The sequence below is a fragment of the Acinonyx jubatus genome, chromosome C1 (genome assembly GCF_027475565.1).
Source record: "Acinonyx jubatus isolate Ajub_Pintada_27869175 chromosome C1, VMU_Ajub_asm_v1.0, whole genome shotgun sequence".
Lineage (NCBI taxonomy): Eukaryota > Metazoa > Chordata > Mammalia > Carnivora > Felidae > Acinonyx > Acinonyx jubatus.
Window position 1 is genome coordinate 16,874,140 of NC_069381.1, and position 27,346 is coordinate 16,901,485.

Below are 27,346 nucleotides of genomic sequence, written 5' to 3' on the forward strand. Positions count from 1 at the left end.
GGAAACCAGTTTCCATTTAATTTTCCCTTCATATGCAGCTTCTAGCTGATGTTGAGACCTATAGCTTTTAAATAGCCATTTGCAAGCAGATTAAGAACAGTGAGAAAGTAGACATGAATTGAGCTTTCATACCAATTTTGAGCTATCTATGTATTTTTTGAAATTATATAAGTAGGTATCGATTGCAGAAAAAATTCAAACACAAATGAGGAAAAATAATATTAACCTATTTTCAGTGCCTTTTCTGTGGTCAACTTTGAGCTTTATTCCTGCTCTGGCGAGTGAGGCATCACAGTACATTCTCAAGAATAGCATGCTCTGCACCAGTCTTCTGTTCTGGTCCTTTAGTAAGCTCCTAACCACAGTGGAGAGGTATTGCTTTTACCGGTATAGCCCTTTATTCTTAACTTTGGCCTAACTTTACTTAATCTCTGATAAGTAATAATGTTCTTCTGTTAGTCCAGAAGAGCACCAGTGTCTCAGGAAGGTAAGACAGTGCAGTGGTGGTGAAGATCCAGGACTCTGACGTTGGACTATTAGCGTTGGAGTCCTGGCACTTGTTGCCCATGTGGCCTTAGACAAATTATTTCACCACCGTCTCTGTTTTCTTCTGTCAAAAAATGAATAGGACGGATTTCATAAACTTATGGTAAGCATTAACGGAGGTAGTACGTAGATTCTATTGTGCACTGGACATTCAGTGTTGTCTTTATCAGCAGTAAAGTCTTTTCCCTCCATCCTCTCTAGGATGTGAAGTGATAGCTGTGAATACCCGCTCCACAAGCCAAACCTTTATTTACAAATGTGATGCAGTTCTCTGTACCCTTCCCTTGGGTGTGTTGAAGCAACAGCCACCGGCTGTTCAGTTTGTGCCACCTCTTCCTGAGTGGAAAACATCCGCAGTGCAAAGGATGGGATTTGGCAACCTTAACAAGGTAACTTGCCTGAGGCACGCACTTCTCTGCATACCCACTGTACAGATACCGGTCTTAGTGCCCTCCAGCCAGAGAGCCTAGGGCTTTGCATTTTTGTATGTTCTGCTGTGCTCTCTGCTCTGTGATATCAGGGTGAGTTGAGGCCTGTCAGTTCTTTCATTTCAGTGCCTAATTCTATATAAAGTATCCACGAAGACTTAGTCTTCCGGGATCACTTCGCAAGCCTAAGCCTATAAAAAGTTCTAAATGTTGTCCCAAGTAATACGTTGATAATAGGGATTTCTAGGCTTATATTGAGAGTGGGTTAAAAGAAACTTTAATAAGGTCTGAGGAAGAAGTATTTCCTGTTGAGGCTTAGCTCTGCTTGAAGCCATGTTCTTGGAGTTGTGTCGTCAGTTCATGTGCTCCTTTTTTACGATAGGTGGTGTTGTGTTTTGACCGTGTGTTCTGGGATCCAAGTGTCAATTTGTTCGGGCATGTTGGCAGTACAACTGCCAGCAGAGGTGAACTCTTCCTCTTCTGGAACCTTTATAAAGGTAACTCCTTCCTGGTTTTAATCTTCTTTGTATCCTTATGGAAGTAAAGAATTAGGAATATTCTGGTTTTTCTCAAATACGTATGTCTTGATTTTCCATTAACTCAACCAACCAGCAATTTCTAAAAATCCTGCATAGGTACTGGGGATATGGGGGGTTTTGGAAAAAGGCTGCCTTCAAGGAGTTTAGAACCTAGTGGGAAATACAGTAAAGAGGTGAACAGTCTAGGAACAGGGCTTATAAGTAGAGGTTCACAGTGAAAGCCCAGGGCACTGTAAAGAAAACATAAAGAATCAACCCAGCCAGGAGGCACAGAACCAGGGAAGCTTCCCAGAAGGGAAAATTGTATTTATTCCTCATTCCCAAGACTTTTGTATCTGACTGGCCCCTGCATCTTTGATCACTTCCTTTACGATTTTATAGCAAATTCCTACCTTCTGTTTTAAGTTCTCCTGTAATTGGATTGCTCTTCTCTATGGTGCTTAAAATATTTTATGTATGTATGTGTATACATGTATGTAAAATATTATCTATTTTATGTCTTTTACTTCAGGGCCTCTGTATTTACTTTGGTCTGGGCCTGGGCAGCTTTTATTTTTCTTCTCTTTGTTCCCAACATGGCATACTCTGCCCAGCCTTTCAGGTCTTGACCTAAATGCCACTGTTTCAGAGTCCCTTCGGGACACACGTACCTCCACTGCCTCAAATCTAAAATAAATCCCTGTAGGGATGCCTGGGTGGCTCAGTCGGTTAAGCGTCTCACTCTTGGTTTCGGCTCAGGTCATGATCTCTTGGTTTTGTGAGTTTGAGCCCCACATTGGGGATTCTCTCTTTCTCCTGGTCTCTCTGCCCCTCCTGCACTCATTCTCTCTCTCTCTCTCTCTCTCTCTCTCTCAAAATAGATAAACTTAAAAAAATTAAACCCCTATATTATTCTTTCTGTATCCCTTTTTGTCATTGCTTTTATCAGTGCATAATTATAGGTGTGATTATTTCTGCTGATCTATGGAGCATATCATTTAGTTTATATCTTTTATATCCCAGTAATCTAGTACTGTGCCTATCACAGAAGCCTATTGCATCAATACTCACCAAATGTGGGTGGGTAGAAGTGGTGATGGGCCTGGAATAGGTAAAGGGATGTAGCTCTTGCTATGGAGCTAAGGCGGTCAGGGCTAAGGATTCTGTGCCTAAATATAGGAATACTTGGTTTTCTTAGCAAGGTCTGAAGTTCTGTCTTCAAGACTTCTGTATTAGACAGTTACAAGTGGTTAATTGCATGAGTCACACTTCACTCACCTCAATAGTTTGCCAGCTCACTTCTAGGGATGGATTTTAAGTTGCTGTTTCAGAAACATTGCTTGTCTCCAGCCAAGTATTGCATGTCTGTCCATTGGTCATCAGATTTCAGGGTGCTTAGAATAATGTGGGCCCTGACAAAGCAGTTCTTGAGAAACGTCTAAGAAAACCCTGGAATTATCCTTTCTGTTTTTCTAGCTCCCATACTATTGGCACTAGTGGCGGGAGAAGCTGCCGGCATCATGGAAAATATAAGTGATGATGTGATTGTTGGCCGATGCCTGGCCATCCTCAAAGGGATTTTTGGTAGTAGCGCAGTGCCCCAGGTAAGTAAGTGGGTAGGAGCAAGTGGGGATCAAGAGTTCACACTAAAGCAGGGTTTGACATAGTCTCTTTACGTCGGTCAGGACAGTTTCAGTCAGAATGGAGAAGTGGGTGCTGGGTTTACATGAATGCTGATGTTTGGAGTCCATAATGTTAAGTGTAGGGTTCAGAAGAGCCCCCCTCCCGCTCCCTCGTACATGGACTAGGGAATTGAGGTGACTGTTTGCTGCACATCCCTGCTTGTCTCATCCATTGTATCTATGTGTGGAGTCACACCACTGCTACCTTTTAGACAAAGTAGTCAGAGTCCCTTGGGGGCTGCCTGGGTGGCTCAGTCAGTTAAGTGTCTGAGTTCGGCTCGGGTCATGATCTCATGGTTCGTGAGTTTGAGCCCCGCGTTGGGCTCTGTGCTGACAGCTCAGAGCCTGGAGCCTGCTTCGGATTCTGGGTCTCCCTCTCTCTGCCCTCTCCCGCTCGTGCTCTCTCCTAAAAGTAAATAAACATTAAAAAAAAAATCTCTTGGTACTTTTTTCTATTCTTTAGGTCTATTGAAACACTTTTTAGATCCTTAGGATTCCTTTGAGAGAATGCTTATTAATGCTTCGTGTGAATTAGAATAAAAATCAAGCCCTGGGTAGATGTCATAGGCAAGCCAACGGGGAAGCTTAGTCAGAAGCCATTTGCGTTGTGTGTCGTATAGCAGCAGCATTCATCACCTGGCTAGCCCATGTCTCCTGCCTCTTTACCGCTCGGTTACATCTCCACCCACCCCAGCTTTTCCACTTTTCAGAGATGATTGGTTTGTCCTTTGTCATATAATAACTACTGCTCATGCTTTTTCCTTTAGCCCAAGGAGACTGTGGTATCCCGCTGGCGTGCTGATCCCTGGGCACGGGGCTCCTATTCATATGTAGCTGCAGGATCATCTGGAAATGACTATGATTTAATGGCTCAGCCAATCACTCCTGGCCCTTCAATTCCAGGTGCCCCACAGGTGAGAAATTGGCAAACCACCAAGGCTTATTTGGGAAAAAGCCAGTATCCCGGGATTTCAGGTTAAAATTGATGCCACGGATTTGTGGTTTGTTTTTTGGTTTTTTTTAGATTTTAGTCATTCTGTTCTCGGAGCCTTTCAAATACTAAGAGCAGAGGAAAAGGGAGGAAGAGTATTATTTGTGTCTGATTTCTCACATTGTGGCTCCATAAATCTAGGCAGTCCACATTCCCAATGGAAGAGTCCACAGTATAAGCCAGTTACTTTTTCCTTATTCAAAAGTTTGTCCCTACAAGTTAGGACGAAAAACATTTTTAATTGCACCCCATTTTGTAATGGCTCATAGGATTATTGCAGGTATCAGTTACTAGGTGTCTCCAGTACATGCCCCTGAGGGGTTCTTATCTAGATAATGCCAAACCCTGCTCCAGAGAGTAGTAAGCATTCCTCAGGACCCTGTGAACCTGCTCTGGAGCTGAGAGGCAAAGGTGTTCCTGAATTAGAACAAATGCTGGACTCTATGTGGTACAGAGCAGTCAGGAACCCCTCTGCCCCAGTAGGTACCGTATGAGGCAACGGAAGCTCTAGAACCAGATATCCCCCAGCATTAAATAATCCGTAAGAACAGATGCAGTTATGCATTACCCTAGGACTAAGGCTGGGCTGAATTTTGTCATATTTCTACTTTTATCAATTTTAGGATGCCTACTGTTAAGGGAGACCCTTTTTGGTAGGGTGATGGTCTGTGAATGGCAGACCAACAGGAATTTGGCCGTTTAAGTACAGCAGAAATGCTGTTTGCAACCTGATTTTTCTCTCAATTTTTTTTTCTTTCCTGAAATAGCCAATTCCACGACTCTTCTTTGCTGGAGAACATACAATCCGTAACTACCCAGCCACTGTCCATGGTGCTCTGCTGAGTGGGCTGCGAGAAGCCGGAAGGATTGCAGACCAGTTCCTGGGGGCCATGTACACCCTGCCTCGCCAGGCCACACCAGGCGTTCCTGCACAGCAGTCCCCAAGCATGTGAGACTGATGGGTTCGGAGGGAAGCAGCCAATGTGCGTGTCTTTTGCTGTGTAGACAGAGCTCTTGTGGCAGTACTGGATCCCACTGAGAAACTCACTCTGGCATCTGGGCTCCCAGTCAGCTGCTGGAACTCATGATGCCAGGTGGCCAAGGAGGTTGCCTCCTTTGAGTGACTTAGAGCTAGAGAGGCAGTTGTCCGTTAGTGTGGAAGTTGGCGTTCTTCCTAAAGACTGAGGTAACCAAGTGTGGGGAGGGGTCATCTTAGTCTCTTGGTGTGTGGTGGTTTTTTATATTTTAAAAATAAAACTTCATATAAAATTCTTCCTATCTTCTTTTGTTGTTGTTTCCCCTTGGAGTTATACAAGACAGGAGTACTGTGCCTTTGGAAACGGCAGTTTTATCCACGTTTAGATAGGAGGATATTTATATAAAGGAAAAAAATGGTTGGGTCAGGTCTGAAGACAGGGTTGAGGGAAGCCCCACAGAAGCAATGGGCTCCCTGATCTGTGGAACTGGAGAGTTCCCTATTGGGATTATAGGGTGACTGTATGCTAAGACTGTGAAGCTACAGGTCAAGCATATGGATATTAGGAAATTTTGAATCATTAAGACGAAACAAGGCAGAGTTTGGGTGTGTCTCTAGCAGACCATCTGCCTTTACTCCCCAGGTTCCCTCCATGAGTATGTGCTTAACTTACTGCTATAAAAGTTTAGGAAGTGTTACATTAAGAAGATCAAGGGTTTAGATGACTTACTTAGCTGGTGTGTTAGTTTCCTACTGCTGCTGTTAACAGATTACCACAGCAGGCTTTGGAGGGAAGGTTCCATTTCCTTGCTTTTTTAGCTTCTAGTGTGTTCCTTCTATATTCCTTGACTTGGGTGGCCTCTGCATCCATCGTCAAAGCACGCTACTTGAGGGTTGGCTTTAGCTCACTTGATTCGCAGTTGATTGTCAGAGCACATTATTCCAATCTCTGCTTCTCTTGTTCTCTAGTCCTATCTTCGTGCCTCCCCTCTTATAAGGATACTTATGATTTCATATAAGGTAGTAAAACATTTTTATAAGAAAGGTATTACAGTAACTGTTCCTTCTCAAGCTTTCCTAACAGTGTTACTAAATGCATGTACATGATCTGTTTCTGGAAATTGGCTTTCACTAATGTTACAATTCTTCCCTGTAATTAGTCTAAATGAGGTTTTATTCTTAGTAAGATTTAGGTGACATTACATTGGTGGTCCGAAGAGAAGACGGAGAGGGCTTTTCCCCTAGTCTTGGAACGAGTAACAGCAGTGGAGAACATCTGCGCAACAGGATCAGGGCAAGTGGTATAAAGGTGAGAACAGCATGCAGTGGAAAGTATATGGACTTTGGACCTATATTTGAATCCCAGCTCTGCCATTAATATTGTTACCTCAGGGGGGTCACAGTTATCTGATCCAGAGTTAGGTGCTTTAAAACGTGTGTTTTTTTAAATACATGGCATAGGTAGCTTGAGACTGATCATCGTTTTGTGTGTGACAGCAGACAAGCCTAAAACTAAAATGTAGCAATGAAATAGCTGCTACAATTCTAAGTCCAGTTCAGTTATGTGGGTGGTAGGTGTGTCATTAATTAGTTGGCTGAGTATTTTAAGTAAATAAAATACAATGACATATACTAGCTATACCAGTGCACGGACAACAGTTGTACTCAGGACATCAACAAAAATGGCATCACTGACTCACACAGACAACATGGAAACTAGGGAGCTTTATTGGTTACATATTGTGCTGCAGAGCCAACAGACAGCATTAGAGCCAGAGGATACATGCAGACAGGCAGCTTCCACTATACACATGCACCCAAGGAGCCCTGAGTCACTGCTCATGGCTTCGCCCTGGTTTCCAGAAACAGGGTCCGGCCTCCTTGGTCCCAGGCTTGGAGCAGGAATGTAGAAGCTGCTGCACCTAGACTCCAAGGGGCAGGGGTGAGACCAGAGCACCTGCCTGAACAAGTAGATGTGGACTGACAGATACTGATGCCCCCTCGCAAAGGGGCCTTTAATGCATTAACAGGTTTTTTTTGAGGGCTGTACTTCCCTAGCCCTCCCAATCTTTAAAATACAAAAAAATAGACTTTATTCTCTTAAAAATACATTCCATTCAGTACATGTTCTGAGCTGTGAAGCAGCAGGAAAATAGGGCCCCTTTCCTATGGTCTTGGTTGTGAGGCTTTGAGAACACCCTGTGGCCCACCCAGGGTAGACAAAAGATAATCCCTAAAAGCAGCTCTTCCAAAGCAATCTCGTCAGAGTGACAACAAACCCCACATTGACAGAGGCAGCTAGGGACCCAGCCTCTGGGTCCCGGTTCCTTTACTGGAAAATGGTAGCACCTGGCGCTAACCCACTAAATATAAAGCACTAAAACTGCCCCAGGATGACAGGTCCAAGATCAACATAGACCCTCCCACACCCCATGAGAGGAGAATGATTTATGTGCAGGCTTGCCTGGGGCAGAGGTTGGAGTCCTTGGCCCCACTGCAAATCCCCTTTGCCCACCATCCCTGCAGCTTTCTCTGGTTGCTTTTAGTACCAGAGTAGTGAGATGCAGCAGCAGGTGGAAGAGAGACCAGCCTCTGGCATTCAGCCAGCTCTGCTTCCTCCAACCAAGCAGCTCTGGAGTGCCAGGTTCTCTGGGCTCACTGGGAACCCTCCCACAACAAATACACCTGCCAGTAAAATCTAGAGTTGGAGCTACGCTGCAGAAGAGGCTTGTCATGTAAGTGGGTTTATTGGCTGGGACAGTGGGAATATTTGGCTTGACTGGACCAGCTACTTAATTACCAGGTCTCCCCCTTTATATGGAAATTTCCTCCAGGACCCCTGGTGGTGAGGCCTGGGTCCAGAAGGTCACACAGAGGTTGCTTTTCAGAAAGGTGCCTTCCAACTTTGGAATCTGAGAGCCAGCCTTGCCAGCCATTTGAAACCCAGAGGAACTGAGCCTCCAGCCTTCATCTGCTATTATAAATGGTATCTTCTGCAATGCTGAGGACACTTAAAAATAAAATCTATTTTACAATGGTTCTAGAAAGTACGCAGATTAAGGAAACAATATTTATCCTGAAATAATTGTTACAATCAAACCCTATTGCACTCAGATTTTAAGATAGCAGCCCCCAGCAAGAGGGCACCATAGCTGTCCCTCTTCCAGAGTATTTGGGTAGTGGCAGATGTTGGTGCTGCTGCAGTGTGGAAAGATCCAGACTTTGGCACCAGGAGCTACAGCACCAGAATCCAGGGCTCCAATGCCCAAAGAAGAGAATTAGCGGCGAAATCTTTGTAGGCATGGCTTGGCACCCTTTTGTTTCCACCAGCAGAGAAGAGCCACAGACTCGGTTTCCTATAACCTCAGTTGACCACCACAGAGGTCTGTTTCCTAGTTTCTGGCCAGGGACCCAGGAGAAGCAGCAGGAAGAGATTTTGAAAACAGCATCTTAAAACTGAGCAGCTGAGTCAGCACTATGTAGAGGAAAGATGAGCTACACAGCAATGCCCTTAGACTGGCAGACCTCCAGAAAATGGAAGTAAGCGCAAAACATTCCTGACCCCGAAAGGAAGCTCATCAGCGTGCCCCCAAGCCGCCGCCAGGATGGCCAAGTCTGAAGGCAGACACGGGCGAGATGAACACTGGTTCCCACACCAAGTGCAGGCAGGGACTATGGCCCACGAAGCACAGCAACGGGAGACAGCCAACTTGTGTCACAAAAGCCAGGGGATGCTGTGTGGCAAGTGGGCAAGGCTGGTGCCAAAAGGGCTGCAGAAGCCATCTGATCTTATCCCTTCATCTTACAAACTAGAAAAATGAGGGAGCTTCTCTGAGCTCATCCTCCTGACATTAGAACATGGAAAGAATAAGGCCCAGAAAAACAAGGCCGGGGAGGACCCATTCCCCAAAACCATCTGGATCCTACCTTCCAAAAGCAGAATCACCCCCACAGGACAGTGTAAACAGAACAACCTCAGAATGCCAGATTTAGGACCCTGGTCTCTAGACCATTACAAAGAATTCATTTTTATAGATAAGGAAACTGAGGCCCCACGAGGACAGTGACTTGCCCAAAGTCACACAGCAAGAAAGTACAAAGCCATGAAGCAAATTCAGCTTTCCTGACTCCTAGTAATGCTCTCTTTCACTATGAAGGAACAGTGTCTGTGCCATTAAAAGTAGCCTTTGAAAAGGGAGCCCTTCTCTGAACTGAGAAAGTTACACAAAAAGCAGTGCCAAGAATATACGGTTCTTTTCAACTTCCCCATGTGACGTAAGGAAACTATTCAACTTTATGTGGCTTCCTGAAAGGTTTGCTGCATTTTGTATTATATAAACCTGGGGCCCTCAGTGGGCACGTAGTACTTTTCCTCCAGTGAAGTCATCACGACAGTTTGCAGAAACCATGGGCCCACTTGTGTAGGAATGCATCAGTTCGGTAAAGTGCGATTCCTCCTCCTCCATGGGGGAATGAAGGAAGAGGACGAAAGTCCATGCCTTTCATGGAACTATTGCTTTGTGAAGTGACTGGGGAAATGTTTCTTCCAGCCCACTTTCCCCCTTGCTGGGCACTTCCTAGAAGGCCTCGAGTATGCTGGGTCAGGCCCAGTTTAGTCCGGAAGTATTCCAAAGATGGAAACGACGGAGTCAGCCTGAAGTCTCCAGCCACGGGAGAGGAGCAGGCAGTGCCAGCAGCATTACGGGTGCCCAGAAAAGGAGATGCGTGAGGCTTGTGCACTTCCAGGTGCCTTTGGAAGGTGAGCACAGAGCCAGGGGAGGGGAGGGATGATGCCATTCCAATAGGTGGGTACCCGTGTGCTCTGCCCCCAGGAAACAATTGTCAGCTGGGGGCGATGTCCGAGAAGCTTCAGCCTAAAGGTTGGTCCCGTAATCCCTTAGAGGCAGCACAGACCTCTTCTGCTGTACAAGTCTGAGGAACTCCAAAGGGGAAAGGAGTAGAAGCCCCCTAGATGGAGGTGATGGCTGCTAAGTCTTAGGGGGTACTTAGGCCCCCAGGGCAAACAAGGAGTGAACTGGATGCGGTGAGACGAAGAAATGAACCACACTGAAGGGGCTGCCCTCTGACCCACTGAGAAGCAGAGGAGAGCTTTCAGCTGTTGTGGTATGGTGAGGATACAAGGGGTTTCTAGATCTTTCCCCATTTGGGGGCCAGAGTGGCCCATCCGATCTGGGGACAGGGGCAAGGAGAGAGAACTCATGCATCAGGGAAGGCTGGGCCTGGGTGACTATGTCCAGCTTGTAGTTTCTGATCCCCTCTGGCCAACTGGCAAAATGACCCGAGCCACAGCCTGGTTTGCCACAGTCTCCCAGCCAAGGCCTGGCGTCTAGCCTGGTTAACTGGCCTTGCATCCTTCATAGGGCAGGAAGGCAGGAGAGCGGAGAAGCAGGAGCAGAGGAGACAGCAGACCTCACCCAGCTGGTTCAGTTGTCCTCGGCACAGGGCCTGGCTGGCCGTAACCGTTCCTCAGCCCGGGCTCGCCCGGGCTCTGGCAGCCCCTGCTTCGCAGGCAGTTCAGACCGCTCCAGGGAGTTGTGCAGTCGTCTGTGGACACCGAGTGTGCAGTCGTCACCTTCCTCCTGTGCCAAAAATGACAAAAAGTGAGCTGCAAAGGACAGTAGCGAGTAACAAGACACACTCCCTCCCTCTCCCAGTGGTTGTCTTCAGCCTGGCAGAGGGAGGTAGAGTGCAGACAACAGCTGAACTGCAGAGATTCGCTTTAGCCTAAGGAAACCGGTAGACTACAAACTCCCAAGCTGCTGGGGCTCAGAGGGTAGACTGGCGGCTCACAACTGAGCAAGGGCGTGTGGAGGACGGGGCCTGCACCACATGGTCCTGTAAGGAGGCCCAGAGACCCTTGAGTTCTGCGCGTGCAGGCTGCATTTCCCTGCTGGGAAACAAGGGAGTATATACTGCCGAAAAGGACACTGGACCGTGCTTTTCCTACTTTCCACTTATAAACTACCAAAAAGCCCAGGTGCCTTCCCTTTTGGGTCCTACACCTATGCCTTATCCTGTTTGTCAGCCAGAGCTTCAAGGGACTAAACACCCCTCTCTCTCTCTCCATTCTCCTACCAGAGTTCTGCCTTTTCAGTGTTGGTCCTTCAGAGAGAACGCAGATCAAAACAGAAGTAAGAGTGAGAAACGTTGGCAGGGTAGAAAGGGTACTGGATTCAGAAACGGGAATCTTGCGGGCACCGGGGTGGCTCAGCAGGTTAAACTTCTGTCTCTTGATTTCAGCTCAGGTCATGATCTCAGTTTGTGAGTTCAAGTTCCACATCATCAGGCTCTGCACTGACCGCATGGAGCCTGCTTGGGATTCTGTGTCTTCCTCTCTCTTTGCCCGTGTTCTCTCTCTCAAAAATAAACATTTAAAAACAAAAAACACACAAAAAACGGGAATCTTGGATTCAAATCCTAGCTCTCATCCAATAATTCATTTGGGTGGCCTTAGGTATGACACTTTGTGGCTCTGACCATCCGTGTAAATCTAAAAAGTGGAGATAATACCTGCCCACAGGGCTCTTGGAGAAACTGTGGCAGTGGGAACGTGCTCTGTCAGATGGTGAGTACCCTATATGGACTCACAGGACATTTCAAGTGAATGCACCTGCCTTTTAAAAAGAAGGAAACCACTTCCAAAACGTCTCTCATCCTCAGAGGCTCCACATCTAAGACACTCCTAGGGGCTTCCCCTTTAGGTGCTGTTCTGACACTCTGACCCTCAGAGGCGGAGGTGGTTCTGGATTTATCTATCCTGTAATGAGCCGTACTGAACTAGTTCTGCCCTCAGACTGATGATAAAATGGCTTAGACAAAATAAAGTGACACATGGACACAAAGTATACAAAGTAGGCCCAGTGGAAGCCTCACTCTCCTCCCCCATATGCCAGCAGCTGGCAAAACTGCTGTGAAAACTCTCTCCCTGCCCCCCCACCCCCATCCTACGTGTGCTACAGAAGGGTCACCGGGTACCCTGGCATAGGGCTTCCCAGTGGCCACAGCTGGTTCTTGGGCTTCTAGGTGCTGCTCTATAGGGTTTTAGGGGGAGGTTTTTTTTTTTGCTATGCTGGCAAACCAAGAGAATGGAGGCTAGATCTGTCTTTTTTGTGTGACCTTCATATATAGAAGAGATAAACTGGAAAAGGGGGTTGGGGAAACTCATGCTGCTCTCTGGCAAACACCTCCTTCAAGGTACTAAACTCTTCTTCAAGGCCAAACCTACCTTATTTTCAGTTCTCTGAGCAATCCATCTAGCTCTCCCAGGATTTCTCAGCCGCATAATCCTGAGACACACAGGCCAGAGCAGAGGGAGCAAAGAGGAAGGTAAAAGAGTAAAGGGGAGGGGGGGGCAGCAGTGGGGCTCACCGCGCCTGCCGAGTGGTTCCAGGCTGCAGCCGAGGCAGTGTCTCCCACCCGATTCCGACGAGTCAGCACCTCAGACACGGTGAGGCTACTCTGGGTCCTTCTGGAGGTGAGCTCAGGGGCATCCCCTGAATTTCCTGCCCTTTGAGCACCCTGCTCACAAAGGTACAACTTGGGCTGTCCAAGGTCTGAACAGTCTGTGGAGGCCCTCTGGGTGTAGGCGTTGGTGGCTTCCACGTTTCTACCTATTCGAGTTGGGGGGTCTTCTAAGGAGTTCAAGTCTCGCCTACTCTTCCAGGCGTTCCGCACAGTAACGTGTCTGGCATCTGAAGAGCCCACTTCTGAAGGGGCACTATGGCTTTTCCACCTGATTGTCTCCGCTGGGGGGGCATGGCTGTTCCTCTCCACAGGATCTGATGGCTTGATTATAATGCTGCTCCGAGAGACCACTGTTTCTGGCTTGTTCTTCAGGGGCCCATCTCCCATTCTTTCAGCTTCTGTGAACTGCAGAGCAATGTCATGTTTGTGAATGGAGAGCTCAAAGGGAGAGCTGACGTGGTTGCTGACTGATGTGAGCTCTGCTGGCCCAACCTGGATGTTGCTGGTGGATGTGTGCCTTTCCCTCGGGGCCTCACCTGGGGCAGCTCTGGGGCTGCCGCTGTCAGAGGGGTAGATAGTTATGCTGCTTGTCACCTTGTTTGGCCCTGGTTTGGAGGTGGATTTCTGCTTCTCCATTGTGGCCTCAGTTCCAGATCCTCCCATGATTTTTTTCACATCCTTATCAATGATGACAGGTTTGATGATGGCTCTAGACCGCAATGCCTCTCTGGGGCTAAAGGGCCGCTGGCTTTTTACCCCAGCACCATTGGCGTCTGGGAATTCCGTGGCATTGGTGGAGGCTCTGACAGGTTTCACAGACTCACTTTCTGTCCCAGCATCTTTATCATTCTCAAACAGGGAGGTTCTGAGTCCCCCTCGGGATTTGGCTCTCTCTCTAGAGTTGGGTTGGTGTTTGAGCTCTGGCTCTGGAGTGATGGTGGTGTTTACCAGTTTGGCAGTAACAAGAGACGTCACATCCACGTCGTCATCTGAGTCTGGCTTCTCTCTGCCACTGGGCTTGATGACCCGGCACCTCAGGGTCTCATGTTGACTGCTGTCTTCCATCACGACTGCTACGGGTTGATCAACACCTTCTTTATTTGGGGTTGAAAAGCCCTGAAGGATGTTCTCTTGGCTTCTGGAATTATAAGGATACTTTGATAAAAGTGGAGGCTTGGAATTTGGGGAAGTGGTATCAGCCTCCGGGCCACTGACAGCCTTTTTGCCCTTGGAGAGCCCTTCTGAGGAAGATCTTCGGGATGAGGCCAGAGCTCCAATTGCCTTAGGACTGCCACAGTCTGCAGCCTGGGTTACCTGACTTCCATTGCCAGGCACCTGCCCCCTTTTGCCAAAGAGGGCCTCAGAAGAGGTGTCAGAAGCCTTGTCAGCTCTACCCAGTACGTCACTGGGAACGGATCCATGGTTGGTATTATCACTAAATGTTCGTGTTGTCTTCTCCACTTTTCCCTTCAACCCACCCTCAGTACCTGGTTTGGGAGTACTCTTCCAAGCTTTACTGTGCTCCTGAGCAGCAGGTGGGTAGCGGCTAAGCACTGAAGGCTGCTCCCTGGACTTCTTCCCTTCACTCTGAGAGGAGCCAGATACAAATCGGTCTTCAGTTCTCCTTGTCTCCTGAGTCCCACTGTCTGTACCCGCCCCGATGTTGGAAGCTTTGGCTGCCCTCCTGTTGGTGAAACTGGGAGAGGAAACCTGCCTATTGCCCAGAGAACAGTTTTCATTGTTGAGCGCAATATCTCTGTTTCGATGCCTCTCCCGCTTCTGCTGAGGGGACAGTTCCCGCGGTGTGTGCTTGGACACAGGTACCTCATAGCCATGGCCTCTTAACTTAGTTCTCTCATGCCTGCCTTTGCCGGACAGGAAAGCCTCTTCCCCTTCTACCTCCCCGTTCTCTAACTCTTTCTGTTTCTTGATTTGTAGCTTTATCTCCTCCAGCTGGCTGGCTAAGAGTTTGTTTTTATTTTGTTCACTTAGGTAATTATCCTGAAGATCATTATTTTTGGCCCTCATTTTCTTAAGCTCTTCTTCCAAAGATTCAAAATGTTTGATTTGTGTCTTGAGTTTCTCAATCTCTTGGTTGAGATCTTTAACTTTGTTGTCTTCTTGATTTCGGTTCTTTTCGTTTTCTGATTTGTTTCTTGTTTCGTTCTCTACCTGCTTTAGATAGTCCAGAGCGCCCTTCCTTCTTGATTCTTTGCACGTCAGTGTGGAGGAGATCCCGTCCTCAATCCGCAGGTCATTCCTTTCCAGAAGATTAGAAGCATTCCTTGAATAATCTCGGTTCATTTTTTTGTTCTGCTCCAGTTTCTGAGTGAGCTCTTTTATCAGTTTCTCATTCTCTTTCTCCTTTTCATTCAAGTATTTTCTCTCACTTACAAAGTTCAGAGTTAATGACTTCAGTTTTTCTAACTCTGACACTAAACTCTGCTCAGTTTTATCCAGGCGGTCCTCGGAAGATTCTAGTTCTTTCACTTTGACCCTGAGCATTTCCAGCTCAGCGGAGATCTTCTTTGTCAGGTTTCTCTCCTCATTCAGGCTCAGACAGAGTTGGGTACAATCGTTCTTACTCCTGCCAAAGGCTTCCTCCAGCTTCTCCAGTTCAGCCATTCGTTTCTGAAGCCGTTCAATCTCAGATTTCAGCTCCCGGGTGAGGTTTTCTTCCTCTTCAAGCTTCTCCTTCATCAGCTGACACAGATCCTCTGCTCTCTTAATTTCTTCATCTTTGCCTTCAATTCTCAGCACTCGCTGGCGCAACACTTCAATCTCCGCCAACATGCTAGAATTGCTGCCTTCCGCCTGAATCACCTTGTCCTGGAGATCCAGGAGCTCATCCTCTGCTTTCTGGAGGTTTTTTGTGGCTTCCTCCAACTCATCGAGGCGGCGACTTAGACTTTGTAACTTAAACCGCAAGTGGCGGCTGGAGGCAGTATCCTTGTAGCTTGTAAATTCAGCCATGTCTGCTGCTAGCCGGTGTGGGCTCCTAGAGGCATCCAGTTCCACTCAGGGGGCTGAGAAATGGTTACCTTTCTCTTGGCATCCACAACCTTCTTTGGCAGCTGGAGACCATTATCAGTCTATAGAAGGAAAGCAGACATACACAATGGAATATTACTCGGCAATCAAAAAGAATGAAATCTTGCCATGTGCAACTACGTGAACGGAACTAGAGGGTATTATGCTAAGCAAAATTAGAGAAAGACAACTATCATATGACTTCACTCATATGAGGACTTTAAGACACAACAGATGAACACAAGAGAAGGGAAGCAAGAATAATATGAAAACAGGGATGGGGACAAAACATATAAGAGACTCTTTATATAGAGAACAAACAGAGGGTTGCTGGAGGGGTTGTAGGAGGGGGGATGGGCTAAATGGGTAAGGGGCATTAAGGAATCTACCCCTGAAATCATTGTTGCACTATATGCTAACTAACTTGGATGGAAAGCAGAAAGCATGTCAGGCAGCAAATCCAATTATCTGTACTTCAGCTCCCAGTTGTTAACAGACCTCTCGTATTAATTCTTGTGCCTAGAACGTAGCAGGTGTTCAAATTTGTTGAATGAATGAATTTTAATAAACCTGCAGAAAAACACTGGTTTTTCTTTATGACTGATGTTGAGGTGATACCTAGTTTCATCCTAATGAAGAATGCTACCAGTGGCTGCATGGCAAAAAAACACAGAAGAATACCCCATTTCTCATGGCAAGCTCTAAGAATCTCTTTACCATCTGCCACCTACATAATGTCAGGGAGTCATCTCAGGAGAGTAACAGCTCCAGTTTTACTTAGTTGTGAAATGGGTATAATAATCCCTACCACATCTCTCCCCGTTATCATTCGGAGATAATGCATAGAGCTCTAGGTAACAAAGCAGTAAATAATCCTAAAATTATTAAGAACTACAACAGCTTCAGAGAAAGAAGTAGATTAGTGAAAAAAAGTCACCTCACTGACACCAGGGAGATAAAAGGACCTAGGGTCCGTGAGGGAAGAAACAAAAGGGTATATCCCTAGAGAATGTATAATCTTTGGCCTGCCTTCACTTGAGTTCAGAGTTAGATTTACACTGCCCTGAGGGGTCTGATATCAACTTCTCCTCGCAGAGAATCTAACCAAAAATGGTCTCAGCCTGGTAAAATCCCTGGGAAACCTACCAGAGGTAAACAAAAATACTCTGGAGAGAGAGAGACTCTCTACCAAGGTCACATAAGAGTCCTATAGATAAAGTCCTGCTGAACCTGAGTTTACAATTCTAAATTACAAAACAGAGAAGGACCAATCTTTTACTATGACTGAACAACAGGTATTTACACCAGTAAGAACCAAAGTTAGTAAGACACACTAGAAACTGTAAGTACATTCCAATGTTTAAAGTCATAAAAGAAGGAATCAAAACCAGGAGACAAGAAAATGGTATCAAAAAAGATCAGAAGATTTTTAAATTAACCAAATAGAATCGCTTAGAAATGGAAAGAAAAATGGCAAATTAGATGCAAATGAAAAGAATGCAGTATTTGAGAAGAGATATAAGGAGATTACAAAAGGTAGCACAAACTTAAAAATTTTGTGAAAGACAGGTTAATAGGGGGAATAAAATACAGAGGTCCAAAAATGAAGTTTTAACAGGTGGCCCAAAAGGAAGAACAGAGAATGGGGGAGAGGCAGAAATACTAGCTAAGTATTTTTCAAGAGTTGATGAAAGGGAGCCTTATATTTAGGAAACAAAGTCCCAACCAAGCAGGGTAAAAGTTAAATCTGCACCTAGACACATGATAAGGATACAGCAGAATACCACAAAGAGAAGAGAAGCAACAAGAAGGAAAAATATTCTATGAAGAAGTAACAACTGAACTGGCTTCTCAACAGAAACTTAAGTGTCAAATAGAAGACAAAAGACAGGATGGGGCACCTGGCTGGCTCAGAGCACGCAACTCTTGGTTCTCAGGGTTGTGGGTTTGAGTCCCATGCTGGATGTACAGATTACTTAAAAATCTTTTTTAAAAAACAAAACAAAACAAAAAAACTAGAGAGGTGTCTGGGTGGCTCAGTCAGTTAAACATCCTGAAGACTTCAGCTCAGGTCATGATCTTGTGGTTCACGAGTTCAAGCCCTGTGTCAGGCTCTGTGCTGACAGCTCAGAGGCTTGAGCCTACTTCGGATTCTCTCTGCCCCTCCTCTGCTCACACTCTGTCTCTCTCTCTCTCTCTCTCAAAAATAAACAAACGTTAAAGAACTTATCAAAACAGTATGAAGGTTCCTCAAAAAGTTCCTGCCCTACGATCCAGCAACTGCACTACTAGGTATGTATATCCAAGGAATACAAGTGTGCTGTTTTGACGGGGCACATGCACCCCAATATTTATAGCAGCGCTGTCGACAATAGCCAAAGTATGGAAGGAGCCCAAATGTCCATCGGCAGATGAATGGATAAAGATGTGGTGTGTACACACACACACACACACACAATGGAGTATTCCCTGGCAATCAAAAAGAATGAAATCTTGCCATTTGCAACTACGTGGATGGAACTAGAGGGTATTATGCTAAGTGAAATAAATCAGAGAAAGACAAATATCATATGACTCCATTCATATGTGGAATTTAAGATACAAAACAAATGAATATAAGGGAAGGGAAGCAAAAATAATATAAAAACAGGGAGGGGACAAAACATAAGAGACTCTTAAATACAGAGAACAAACAGGGTTGCTGGGAGGGGCTGCGGGTGGGGGGATGGGCTAAATGGGTAAGGGGCATTAAGGAAGACACTTGTTGGGATGAGCGCTGGGTGTTACACATAAGGGATAAATCACTGAAATCTGAAATCATTGCACTATATGCTAACTTGGATATAAATTAAAAATAAATTTTAAAAATTAAAAAAAAACTGGACACCTGGGTAGCTCAGTCGGTTAAGGGTCCCACTCTTGGTTCCAGCTCAGGTCATGATCTCATGGTTTGTAAGTTTGAGCCCCAAGTCAGGCTCTGTGCTGACAGCGTGGGATTCTCTCACTCTCCACCCCCCCCCCCGGCCCCCCACTCTCACTCAAACTTAAAAAAAAAGACAAAAGACATGGTAATATCTTTATGAAAGAAGGTACAATTGAACACTTTTCAGAACACAAAGGAAAATAAAAACCTAAGTGTTTACTATTAACAGACTTTCACTGAAAAGACTATTTATGGATGTAATTCAGAATATAGATGGGGCACCTGGGTGGTTCAGTCGGTTAAGCATCTGACTCTTGATCCCAGAGTCATGAGTTCCAGCCCTGTGTTGGGCTCCACGCTGGGGGTGGAGCCTACTCAAAGGAAAAGAAAAGAATATAGAAAATGATTACTTAGGAAAGGCATGAGATGCAAGAAGAAACAGTAAGCAAAGAAAACCCAAACAAGCATTGGTTCAGTTAAACAATAAACAAAAATTAACTGGGAGTGGGAAGGGGAAGGGCAGGATAAAACCAAAGTGGAACTACCTGAAATGGTACATAATAACCTGTTAAGTCCTAAAGAAGGAAATCAGAATTCAAGTGTTCTTAAAACTCTGTATTTTGAAGGAAGAGGATAGAATTATTATAACTTTAGACCTTGGTAAGAGTAGATATTAATAATATATCTGATAAGGCATCAATAAGCAGAGTATATATAAAGAACTCCTACAACCTAACAAAAAACAACACGATTAAAAACTGGGCCAAGGACTTGAATAATTGATCCAAAGATGATACCCAAGTGACCTACAAGCATACGAAAAGATACTCAACATCACTCATCATTAGGGAAATGCAAATCAAAATCACAATGAGATACCACTTCACACCCATCAAGATGGCCACTCTCAAAAGAACAAGTGGTGGTGAGAGTATGGAGAAACTGGAACGCTTGTGCACTATTGGTGGGAAAATAAAATGGCAAAGCTAAACAGTATGGCAGCTCCTCCAAAAATTAAAAATAGAATTACCGTATGATCCAGCAATTCCACTTCTAGGCCTAACTATAAAAAAATTCAAAACAGGATCTTAAAGAGATAATTTGTACAGCTGTGTTCATGACAGCACTATTGCAACCAAGTGTCTATCAATGGATGATGGAGACACAAAATGTAGTATACGCTACAGTGAAATATTAGCCTTAAAAAGGAGACCTGGATGAACCTTGAGGACACTGTGCTAAGTGAAACAAGCCAGTCACAGAAGAGAAATAGTATATGATTTCACTCATATGAGGTATCTAGGAATATTCAAATTCAAATAAACACAGTAGAATGGTAGTTGCCACAGGCTGGGGGAGGGGGAAATGGGAGTTACTGTTTAATGGGTATGGAATTTCAGTCATGCAAGATAAAAAAACTGTTCCAGAGACTGGTTGCACAACAATGTGCAAATATATACTTAACCCTACTGAACTGTAAATGGTGAATATATCTTATGTTATGCATTTTTTACCACAGTTTAAAAAAAAATTAATTTAAGGGAGGAAAGAAGTAAAAAGCACAGAGAAGGTAGGGCAGATTTCCCACTTCTGGTCCAGAAATGCAAATGTAAAGAGCTTAGAAGTCATCACTCTGTGTCTTAATATATAAAAAACTGAACAGACTGAAAATTCACAACTCTTCTTAGGTCCATGAGAGAAATGAGGTCACAGAAACCACTTCTCTAAAACTTAGACAAGTGGATGCAAAGAATCAACAATTTACAAAAACAGAAATTCACCAGTAGAAACCTCCATGGGAACCAGCAGCAGGGTAGGAAAACCTAAACTGCAATTGACAAACTGCTGGAGGCTCAGTGTGGACAACTCTGAGAGTTAAGAACAAGAGGGAGTCTGTGTTAGGGGGGGGATGCCCCCCATTTGGTGAGCTTTACCTCCATGAGTTGAACGAGGTTCTCACAGTGAAGATGAGAGACTTCCCCCGCCCTGTGCATCCAACAGGGGAGTGTTAAATCAACCGTTTTGAAACCAGAACCTGGGGGAAGGGAAATACCCAATTCCTGCTCCCTCCAGCCATCCTGTACCACCTGAGAGGTATGGGAGGTTGGGAGGAGAAGGGGAAAAGGCTATCACTAAAGGCCTACTTACCTCAGTTTTTTTTTTTTTAGCCAGGACATCATGTCCTGCTTTCACCAAAAAAAATCATAAGGCATACTAAAAGGCAAAAAATAGTTTGAAAAAACAGAGCGAGCATCAAAACTGGACTCAGAAATGGCAGATGTTGGAATTACCAGAAATTTAAAATATCTACTGCGATAAGGGCTCTAACGGAAAAAGTAGTCACCATACAAGAACAAATGAGTAACAGAAATGGAAGTTTTAGGAATCAACAAAATGTTACAGGCACCTGGGTGGCTCAGTAGTTTAAATATCCGACTTTGGCTCAGGTCATGATCTCGTAGTTCATGACTTCCAGGCCCATATCCCTGCTTGGGATTCTCTCTCCCCATTTTTCCCCTCCCCAACTAGCGCATGCATGCACGCTCTCCCTCTCTCTCAAAATAAATAAATGGAAAAAAAACCCACATATTTTAATTTTCAAATTTTTTTAAATATTTATTTTTGAGAGAGAGAGCACAAGCAGGGGAGGGGCAGAGAGAGAGGGACACAAAGAATCTGAAGCAGGCTCCAAGCTGCATGCTATGAGCACAGAGCCTGATGTGGGACTCGAACTCACAAACCGTTGAGATCATGACCTGAGCCAGAGTCAGATGCTTAACCAACTGAGCCACCCAGGTGCCCCAAGACCATATTATTTTTTAAAACAGAGATCAAAAATACTGTTACAGCAATGAAGACTGCCTTTGATTATCTTATCAGTAGACTAACAGAACTGAGTAAAGACTCTCAGCTTGAGGGTATGTCAATAGAAACTTCCAAGCCTGAAAAGTAAAGAGAAAAATGACTAAAAAAAAAGGGAACAGAACATCCAATAAGTATGGGACAACTACACTTGTAATGGGAATTAACAGAAGAAAAATTTGAAGCAATAATGACTGAAAATTTTCCCAAAATTAGTGTCAGACACCAAATAACACCAAGCAGGATAAATGCCATAAAGACAAAAGAAAAACAAGAACCCAACACCTAGACATACCATATTCACACTGCAGAAAATCAAGGATAAAGAAAAAAATCTTGAAGCCCAGGAAAAAAAACACAACCTACAGAGTAGCAAAGATAAGAATTCCATCTGACTTCTCAGAAGTCATGCAAAGCAAGAAGAGAGTGAAGTGAAATATTTAAAATATTGAAAGGTAAAACAACAAAAACCCAAAACTACAATTCTGTACCCCACAAAAAAGAAAAAAAAAATTCAGTACCATTTCAGAAGTGAAGGAAAAATAAAGACTTAGACAACTAAAAATTGAGATCTGCTGCCAGTAGACCTGCCCTGCAAGAAATGCTAGAAGAGTTCTTCAGGGGCATCTGGGTGGCTCCGTCGGTTAAGCGTCTGACTCTTGACTTCAGCTCATGTCATGATCTCACAGCTTCATGGGTTTGAGCCCTGTATCGGACTCTGCACTGGCAGCATGGAGCCTGCTTGGGATTCTCTCATTCCTCTCTCTGAGAGGATGTCTCTATTTCTCTCAAAAATAAACTTAAAAAAAAATTCTTCAGTGAGAAGAAAAATGATATGGATTAAAAACTCAAACCACATCAAGAAAGGAAGAGCATTAAAGTTAAAGTAAAATAACATTTTTAATTTTTCTTACTTTTAATTGATCTAACAGATAATTCAAAATAATAGCAACAATGTATTCAATCGTTATACAGCTTATGTATAAATAAAATGAATGACAGCAGTGATACAAGGGACAAGAGAGGAACTAGAAATACTTTATTATAAAGTATTTGTACTACCTATAAATGTACACTACGAACTCTAGGGCAAACTCTTAAAAAAGTTTAATTGGGGGCACCTGAGTGGCTCAGTCAGTTAAGCATCCGACTCTGGCTCAGGTCTCAATCTCGAGGTTGCTGAGTTTGGAGTCCGCATGGGGCTGGCTCTCTGCTGTCATCATGGAGCCCGCTTTGGATCCTCTGTTTCCCTCTCTCCCCGCCCCTCCTATGCACTCTCTGGCGTGCATGCTCACACTCTCTCTTTCTCTCTTTCTCAAAAATAAATAAGCATTAAAAAAATAATATAAGTTTAATTGATATGCTAAGGAGAGAAACTGGATCCATATACAATGCTTAATTAAAACCACAAAAGGCAGGAAAAAAAGCCAAAAAGTAACAAAAAACAAGAGCTTATAATCACTTTAAACATCAACAGTCTAAATATACCAATTAAAAGAGAGAGTATATCAAAAGACACGACTGTATGTTTACAAAAACCCCCTTCAAATTTCTTTAATTTCAGTATAATTAATGGACAGTGTTACAGTTTCAGGTGTATGATATAATGATTCAACAATAGTATGCATTATTTAGTGCTCATCCACTTTAAAATTTTAATAAAGATGCATAATGATTAAAAGTAAAGGGATGGAGAAAATTTTGCCATACTAACTAATCAAAAGGAAGTTGGCCTAGCTACATTAATATCAAGACCGAATATTTCAGAGCAAGTAATCAGGGATAAAGACAGACTTACATGATGATAAAGGAGTCTCAATTCTCCAAGACGTAACCATCCTTAATGTGTATGCACCTAACAAAGAAGCATCAAAAACCAATAGAATTGCAAAGAGAAACAGATGAATCTACTACTATAGCTGGAGACTTCACCCCTCTTTCAGGAACTGACAGATCCGGCAGGCAAAAAATCAGTAAGGACATTGTTGAAGTCAACAATGTAATCAAGAAACTGTATATAATGAACATATATATAGACTATTCATCCAACAACAATAGCATACACATTCTTTTCTTTTTTTAATGTTTATTTTTGAGAGAGAGCAAGCAGGGGAGGGGCAGAGAGAGAGGAGATACAGAATCCATAGCCAGTAGCGTTCACATTCTTAAGTTCACATGGACACCAAGAGAGACCACATTCTGAGCCACAAGACACAACAACTTGAAGAACAGAAATCATACATTGTATGCTCTCAGACCACAATGGAATTAAACTAGAAATCAATACCAGAAAGATAGCTGGAAAATACCCAAATATTTGTGGAGATTAAACACACTTCTTTAAAAAATTTTTTAAATATTTATTTATTTTGGGGGGGGGGGGGGAGGGAGAGAGAATGGGAGAGGGGCAGAGAGAGAGAGGGAGACAGAATCTGAAGCAGGCTCCAAGCTATGAGCTGTCAGCACAGGGCCCGATGTGAGGCTCGAACTCAAGAATCACAAAATCATGACCTGAGCCAAAGTCGGATGCTCAGCCAACTGAGCCACCCAGGCACCCCTAAACAACACACTTCTAAATAATTCATGGGTCAAAGAAGAAATCTCAAGAGAAATTTTTAAATATTTTGCACTTAATGAAAATGAAAATACAACTTTATCAACATTTGTGGGGTGTACCAAAAGCAATGCTTAGAGGCAAATGTATAGCACCAAATGCATGTATTAGGTAAGAACAAAGATCTAATAGCAATAAGCTACGCTTCCATCTTAGGCAATTAGAAAAAGAAAAGCAAATTAAAACCAAAGTTAACTGAAGAGAAGAAATAAAAATTAAAGCAGAAATCAACTGGTTCTTTGAAAAGATCAATAGAATCAATAAGCCTCTAGCCAGGCTAATGAAGAAAAAAAAAAAAAAGACAAATTACTAATACCAGTAAGAGGGGCTATCACTACAGATCCCATGGACATTAAAAGAACAAGGGATTATGAACAACTCTATGCCCACAAATTTGATAACCTAGATGAAATGTGCCAATTGCTTGAAAGATATAATCCTCAGGAACTCACACAAGCAGGAAATAGGTAATCTGAATAGGATTGTATCTATTTAAGAAATGGAATCAATAATAACCTTCAAAAACAGGAAACATACTGGGCCTAGATGGATTCACTGGTAATTCTACCATACATTTAAGAAGTAATTCTATCAATTATAAGAGGTGCCTGGGTTGCTCCACTGGTGAGCATCCAACTCTTGATTTCGGCTCAGGTCATGATCTCATGATTCGTGGGACAGAGCCCTGGGTTGGGTTCTCTGCACTGAGCACTGACAGCACAGAGCCTGCTTGGGATTCTCTCTCTCTCCCTCTCTCTGCTCCTTCCTCTCCCCCCACTCACAAGCATACCCTCTCTCTCAAAATAAATAAATTTAAAAAAAAAAGAAGCAATTATACAATTTTCTACAAATTCTTCCAGAAGTTAGAAGCAGAGGAAATACTCCTTAGCTCATTCTGAGGCCAACATTACCCTAACATCAAAACCAGACAAAGAAAAAAAAAAACCCACAGACTAAGATCTCTCATAAACATAGATGTAAAAATCTTACAAAATATTAGCAGATCTAATCCAACACTGTATAAAAAGAATTTCAGACCATGACCAAGTGGGATTTATCCTGAGTATACAAAACTGGCTCAACGTTCAAAAATCAATTAATGTGGGGCGCCTGGGTGGCTCAGTCGGTTAAGCGTCCAACTTCAGCTCAGTTCACGATTCTCGCGGTCTGTGAGTTCGAGCCCCACATCAGGCTCTGGGCTGATGGCTCAGAGCCTAGAGCCTGCTTCCAATTCTGTGTCTCCCTCTCTCTCTGCCCTTCCCCCGTTCATGCTCTGTCTCTCTCTGTCTCAAAAATAAATAAACGTTAAAAAAATTAAAAAAAAAAATCAATTAATGTAATCCGGCATATCAACAGACTAAAGAAGAAAAATCACATGATCTTATAAAAAGATACAGAAAAAGCATTTGACAAAACCCAATACCCATTCACAGTAAAACTCAGAAAATGAGGAATAGAGGGAAACCTCCTCAACTTTATTTAAAAAAAAAAAAATCTACAGCTAGCATCATACTTAAAGGTGGAAAACTGTTCTCTGATCAAGAACAAAGCAAGAAGTCCCCTTACCACAGCTTCTCAAAACTGTACTAGAATCCTAACTGATATGGTAAGACAAGAAGAAAAAAAAAAAAAAAAGAAAGGGAAAGAAGAAATGAAACTCTTTGTTTTGCACAGGACATGATTGTAGAAAACCCAAATGAATCAACAATAACAAAAAAAAATTCCCCAGAACTAATAAGCAACTACAGCAAGAACGTAAGATACAAAGTTAGCATTCAAAAGTCAGCTGTAGGGCGCCTGCGTGACTGGAGTCAGTTAAGCGTCTGACTCTTGATTTTAGGTCATGCTCTCACAGTTCAGGAGATCAAGCCCTGCATCGGGCTCCATGTGCTGAAAACGAGGAGCCTCCTTGGGATTCTCTCTCTTCTTCTCTCTCTGTTGCTGCATGCATGCTTTCTCAAAATAAATAAGCTTAAAAAAAAAAAAAGTCAGTCTCTTTCCTATATACCAGCAATGAACAAATGGAATTTGCAATTAAAAACAATACCATTAGAGGCGCCTGTGTGTCTCGGTTGAGCGGCTGACTCTTGACTTAGGCTCGGGTCATGAGTTCATGGTTGGTGGGATCAAGCCCTGTATTGGGCCTGCACTGATAGCATGAAGCCTGCTTGGGATTCTCTCTCTCTCTCCTCTCTCTGACCCTCCCCCTCCCCAAAAATAAATAAATATTTTTTTAAAAAACAAGAATACCATTAAAAAACACACACACAATACCATTTACATTAGCACCCAGCTCCAAAAAAAAAGAATTACATAAATATAAACCTAACAAAATATGTACAAGACCGATGTAAGGAAAACTATATAAAACTAATGGATTGGGGCGCCTAGGTGGCTCACTCGGTTAAGCGTCCGACTTCAGCTCAGGTCATGATCTCACAGTTTGTGAGTTCAAGTCCCGCGTCGGGCTCTGTGCTGACAGCTCGGGGCCTGGAACCTGCTTCTGATTCTGTGTCTCCCTCTCTTTCTGCCCCTCCCCCACTCATGCTCTGTCTCCCTCTCTCTCTCTCTCTCTCTCTCTCTCAATAATAAATGAACATTTTTAAAAAACTGATGAATCAAAGAAGAATTAATAAAGAGATATTCCATGTTCATAGATAGGAAGACTCAATAATGTCCAAATGTCAATTCTTCCTAACTTGAAAGAGTAAATGTAACCCCAATCAAAACCTCATGCAAATTATTTTGTGGATATCAACAAACTGATTCTAAAATTTATATGGAAAGGCAAAAGATCCAGAACAGCCAACACATATTGAAGAACAACAAAGTTGGGAGACTAACACTACCTGATCTCAAGACTTAACTATAAAACTGCAGTATTCAAGACAATGTTGTATTGGTAAAAGAATAGACAAATAAATCAAAAGAACAGAAAAGAGAGCCCAGAAATAGATCCACATAAGCATAGTTAACTGATCTTTGACAAAGAAGCAAAAGCAATACAATGAAGCGAAGCTGGTCTTTTCACCAGGTAGTACTGGCACAAATGAACACCCACATTCAAAACAACAAACCCAGACACAGACCTTAAACCCTTCAAAAATACTAACTCAAACTGGGTCACAGACCTAAATGTAAAACATAAAACTATAAAGTGCAGGGGCCCTGGGGTGGCTCAGTCAGTTGAGCATCTGTCCAACTCTTGATTTGGCTCAGGTCATGATCTCACTGTTAGTAAGTTCCATCCCTGCATCAGGCTCTGCACTGATAGCATGGATCCTGCTTGGG

General features: G+C 43.7%; 2 protein-coding genes across 13 annotated transcripts in view; one reads left to right on the forward strand and one right to left on the reverse strand.

Annotated features, from left to right (window-relative positions):
• The window catches only part of KDM1A (lysine demethylase 1A), a 61,985-nt gene extending 56,548 nt beyond the window's left edge, over positions 1-5,437 (forward strand). For all 4 annotated transcript variants that reach the window (XM_053208742.1, XM_053208748.1, XM_027060121.2 and 1 more), the window contains 5 exons: positions 748-935; positions 1,357-1,471; positions 2,969-3,096; positions 3,942-4,088; positions 4,933-5,437. In XM_053208742.1, the coding sequence (XP_053064717.1) occupies positions 748-935; positions 1,357-1,471; positions 2,969-3,096; positions 3,942-4,088; positions 4,933-5,118 (764 nt within the window). In that variant the 3' untranslated portion in view covers positions 5,119-5,437. The remainder of the gene's footprint in view (positions 1-747; positions 936-1,356; positions 1,472-2,968; positions 3,097-3,941; positions 4,089-4,932) is intronic.
• Positions 5,438-6,851: 1,414 nt separating this feature from the next.
• Positions 6,852-27,346, reverse strand: part of LUZP1 (leucine zipper protein 1) — a 104,478-nt gene continuing 83,983 nt past the window's right edge. For 8 of the 9 annotated variants that reach the window (XM_053208740.1, XM_053208732.1, XM_053208719.1 and 5 more), the window contains 2 exons: positions 12,531-15,718; positions 6,852-10,741 (listed from right to left, as the gene is read on the reverse strand). In XM_053208740.1, coding sequence (XP_053064715.1) covers positions 10,586-10,741; positions 12,531-15,599 — 3,225 coding nt within the window. In that variant the 5' untranslated portion in view covers positions 15,600-15,718 and the 3' untranslated portion in view covers positions 6,852-10,585. Of the gene's footprint in view, positions 10,742-12,530; positions 15,719-23,239; positions 23,297-27,346 lie in introns of all 9 variants that reach the window. The other variant, XM_053208737.1, reaches the window with a different exon arrangement.